This window comes from Silene latifolia, chromosome Y, assembly GCF_048544455.1.
Source record: "Silene latifolia isolate original U9 population chromosome Y, ASM4854445v1, whole genome shotgun sequence".
Classification (NCBI taxonomy): Eukaryota; Viridiplantae; Streptophyta; class Magnoliopsida; order Caryophyllales; family Caryophyllaceae; genus Silene; species Silene latifolia.
The window spans coordinates 202,230,939-202,235,852 of record NC_133538.1 but is presented as its reverse complement, the minus strand read 5'-3'; the positions used below and the strand labels follow the sequence as shown (position 1 = coordinate 202,235,852).

General features: G+C 39.0%; 1 protein-coding gene across 1 annotated transcript; it reads left to right on the top strand.

Moving 5' to 3' along the window:
* The first annotated feature begins 301 nt into the window (after window positions 1–301).
* LOC141629850 (uncharacterized) lies at window positions 302–2,221 on the top strand. The gene has a single exon (XM_074442780.1). It carries the CDS (start codon window positions 302–304, stop codon window positions 2,219–2,221), a length of 1,920 nt encoding a protein of 639 aa, XP_074298881.1.
* The last annotated feature ends 2,693 nt before the right edge of the window (window positions 2,222–4,914 follow it).

The following is a 4,914-nucleotide window of genomic DNA, read 5'->3' as shown; positions in this document are numbered from 1 at the left end:
CTTTCCTCAATCACTTGTTCAACTATCCACCTATCCAATTTTTGAAATTGATGTAATTAGATTACAATAACATTTGATTAATCGTTCATGATTCCCACGTCTAGTTAGATTTTACTCATTCTTTCAATTATACCCAATTCATAATTTACGACAGTCTCACAATATAATTTGCGATTCGTTTAAACATTCAAATTTCCCCCAATTTTTATAATAAAGATTTGATCTTTGAACATTTCGTACAAATAAATTGATGAATTATTACATTTATTAGGTACCCATTACAGCAAATTGTGTGACAACAATGACAGATGTGTTATATTCTCCATCATCTCAAAATTCCTCTTCTGTTTCATTTTTTATTGAAAACCCTAATTCTAGTTTTTCAATTGAGGAAGAAGATCTAGATAGTATTGAAGGAGGTGGAGAAAAGGGGGAATTTTCATTTTTTATACTTTTTATTAATTTGTTGAGAATATCTCTTGCTTCTTCTTGTACTGCTAGTAGTTCAGAGATTGTTGTAATCGATATCGGTGAGCCGACCGATGTTCAACATGTGTCTCATGTTACTTTTGATAGGTTAAAGTTTGGTTTCAGCTTATATGAATGGAAGAGACAGATGGAACTTGCCATCTGTACAAAGAGGAAACTGGGATTTCTGACTGGAGTAGTGAAGAGACCTGTGAATGATCCTTTGAAGGAAGCTGCCTGGGACACTTGTAACTCCTTTCTCATCTCCTGGATCATGCACAATGTAGAGAAACAGATCAAGAGATCAGTGATGTATGTCAAGACAGCAAAGGAAATCTGGGATTACCTTCAAACCCAGTTTTCAGTCAGCAATGGAGCAAGGAAGTTTAGGCTTAACAAGGATCTGGATGATTTTTCCCAGGGAGACAAGTCCATCAATGAGTACTTTACTGAACTTAGAATCCTATGGCAAAGTCTTGAAATGGTGATTGATTGGCCACCTGTGACCCAAGTCACAGCTGAGGTCAATGCTTGGCTGACTACTCAACACAAGGAGCGGGATGAAATAAAGCTCTTCCAGTTCTTACATGGGTTGAACTCTTCATACGCCATTATGAGAAGTCATGTGCTGATGATGAATCCACTTCCTACTATGGAGGAAGCTGCTGCCATTTTTCAACATGAAGAGGTTCAGAGGAGGAACTACAAGAGCTCTGAGAAGGTGGAAAGTGAAAACTCTGCTTTCTTTGTTGGGCAGAATGGAACTGAAGGAGCTTCAAGAGGCTCACGGAATGGACCTGCTTGTCCAATCTGCACCAAAAAAGGTCATGCTAAAGAGAAGTGCTGGAGAATAATTGGATATCCTGATGATCATCCAGTCTCTAAGAGATTCCCTGAGAAATCTCAATCATACAAACTCAAGGCAGCCCAACAAGGATCCAGCTCAAAAGGATACAGATCTAGAATGAGCAAGGGGAAACAAAACTCTTACCCTAGGTATGGCAAAGTTGCACACAATGCAGTTGCTGATGAACAGGGAGACATGGGAGGCTCGATCACTCTCACAACTCAGCAATTTGAGCAGCTCATGAACAGCCAGAAAGGAAAAGGCACAAGTAACTATCCTGAAACTGAGGATGAAATAGAAGTGAACTTTGCAGGTATGGCTTCTATGAACTGTTACTATGCCTCAAACACTGCATTTGAATGGATAATTGACTCAGGAGCATCAGATCACATGATATCTGATTTGAATTCTCTGGAAAATAAAAGAGAACTAAAAATCAAACCTAAAATAAACTTACTAAATGGTGAAGCAACACTGGTTTCACACATAGGAACATACATGTTTGCAAATGGTACTACACTGAACAATGTGTGTTTTGTACCAGCTTTTAGACACAATCTCTTATCTATGCAAAAACTGACAAGGGATGAACATTGTTCTGTGATCTTTCATGAAAATTTGTGTGTCATACAGGACTCTCATACCAAGAGGATTAGGGGGCTTGGGAGAGCAAACAAGGGTGTTTACTACCTATTAAATAATGTTAGCAAATCTCACCCTAAGTTAGCTAATGGTTTCATCAAGATGGATGATCCTGTTTCATGTAATGTAGCACTTCCTGTTTTCAATTCTAGCCATGAACAGTCACCAGGTGGCATAGTTTTCAACACTTATAATGCATCTACTGACTCTTGTACTAGTTTACCTCCTATTAATGATAAAAATCCCGACACTTATGGCACTTAATATTAGGGCATGCCTCTGATGGCAAACTGCAACATATTTCTAACATTTCTAAACTTGTTAAACATAAATCCAAACAAGTTTGCATCACATGTTCAATGGCAAAACAGACTAGATTGCCTTTTCCCACAAGACAAGACAAATCCACTGAATTGTTTGCACTTGTTCACATTGATGTGTGGGGGGCCTATAGAAAAAAAAACAAGAAATAAACACAGACATTTTCTGACCATTGTTGATGACTATTCAAGGGCTACCTGGGTTTACCTTATGAAACACAAGTATGAAGTAGCCTCCTTGTTGGTTCAATTTTATAAATTTGCCAAGAAACAATTTGGTAAGCCTGTCAAGACATTCAGGTCTGATAATGCACTGGAACTTACTAAAGGGGACGGCAAAAGGTTTATATTGTCCAAAGGCATCTGGCAACAGACCAGCTATGTAGACACCCCTCAACAGAATGGCGTTGTTGAAAGAAAACATAGGCACCTTCTTAAAATAAGAAGGCCTATAAGATTCAGTTCAGGCCTACCTTTGTCATTCTGGGGTGACTGTGTCCTTACTGCAGCCTACATCATCAACAGACTACCATCTGCCATCCTGAAGCACAAATCACCTTATGAAATACTGTTTCATAAAATCCCTGCTTATGACAGAATGAAGGTATTTGGATGCCTGGTTATGGTAAATAATCCCACTAGAGACAAAGACAAGTTCCAACCCAGGGGAATACCCTGCATTTTCTTGGGATATCCTCTCTCTCAGAAAAGATATGGGGTCTATGACATTGTCAAGAAGACTATTTTTGTCTCTAGGGATGTCAGGTTCTTTGAGACGGTCTTTCCTTGCAAGATCAAGAATTTTGCACAGTTTATTCCAACCCTGCAATCAGATGAACATCTCTCACCTACCTTGCCTTTACAGAAGGAAACTTCTATTCTCATTGAACCAGAACAAACCGTGTCTGTCCCTCCTTCCAGTGGGTCCTCAACCTCTCCAGATACCACTCATCCTTCAGATTTACCTACACCTGATCCATCTAATATGACTGCTCCTGAGGATGCTGAGACTCCATGCAGACCAAGTAGAAACAAAAGGGCTCCAGGGTGGACAAAGGACTACATATTCAACAATCCTGTGATGGCTCCTGCCACTATTGCTAATGTAGTCCAACTTCACTTGGACAAACCATTTGCTGGTCACGTATCTACACATCTAACCTGTCCTAATCCCACAACCTTTCAAGAGGCTATTCAGGATTCCAAGTGGGTGCAAGCCATGAATTTGAAGTTAAAGGCTCTCCATGACAACAACACATGGATTCTCACAGATCTTCCAAAGGATAGAAAGGCCATTGGATACAAATGGATCTTCAAAACAAAGCACAATTCAGATGGCACCATAGACAGGCACAAAGCTCGACTTGTTTTTCAGGGATTCAGACAAATGTCTGGTGACATGGCTATCGCGTACCTGTCAAAAATACCAACTGGTTCTAACTAATATAGCTAGGGAAGTCGGGTCGAATCCACAGAGAGGTAGGAAATTGTCAGCTTAATCTAAGTTCGTCAAGGTAACCAAATTGGGGGGGTTTTTAATCGCGATATTCTCAACTAATAAGAAGGTAAGGAAGAGAAAATAAGAGAATAAAGATTAACCAAGGAGAGAAAAACAGCTAAGACAGACGGTTCACCATAATCATTCGGTCAAGTAATCTAGGTCTCAGGTCAATGCAAATACGATCTAAGGAGCAGTGAATATCTCCTTTCGGTCTCAATTCGCCCTAAAGCGTAAATAGCTTAGCTTTCGCCCTAACTACAATACCCTATTGTTCGCTACTAGTCTCGCCTTTTCCAACCTTTCGGTCCAGGTCAAGGGTCACTAAGATATAAATGTCTAATTGCGTCGACTCAATTAAATGATACTGAGATAAATGCAAAGAATTAACAACGAAGATTATACCAAAGATTAACCCAATAAATCGATTACTATTCCCTCATAATTATGGATCCCCTATAGCCTTAGCAGAAGAAAATTAGCTACTCATTATCATCGAATTAACAATAACAACAAATAAATAATTGAAACTAGACATGATAATAAACTAATAAGGAATGAGTTAAAGCAATTATGATAACAATAAAAGGGAAGAAGGAATTAAAGCAAATGATTAAAAATTAAGAGATTAAAAGAGATTGATAATACCAATAAAAATCCAAATCTGAGTAGCCAAAGAGTAAAGGAAGGGTAAAATCCAAAGAACATTAACCAGATAGAGTAAAAGTGAAGATCGAAGACCCGAGTTACGTTGTTCACTCCTTCAGTCTTATACAAAAAATTCCATCCTAAACCTAATCTATGGACTAATTACAAAAGCCCATAAGATAAATAGGCGGAAAAAATCTTTAGAACGACAAACCATTCGATCGAGTGGTAATAAACCACTCGATCAAGCAACTATACGTCAATCCTCTCGATCGAGTAGAAATAAACTACTCGATCGAGCACTCCTTGCTTTGTCTCCTCTTTTGTATACTCGGATTGGTCGATCGAGCATCCTTAGGCATATAAAGCATTCGATCGAGCATAAAATCTACTCGATCGAGCTGTTTAAGCACGTTAGACCTTGAAGCACTTCCCGAATCCAGCTCACGCGTCATCCAAGTGTTAGAATTCCAAACTCCGGCTCCTCATTC

What these genes read in the sequence shown, in the direction of transcription:
- LOC141629850 (XM_074442780.1), top strand. Translation starts at nt 302, where the DNA reads ATGACAGATGTGTTATATTCTCCATCATCTCAAAATTCCTCTTCTGTT.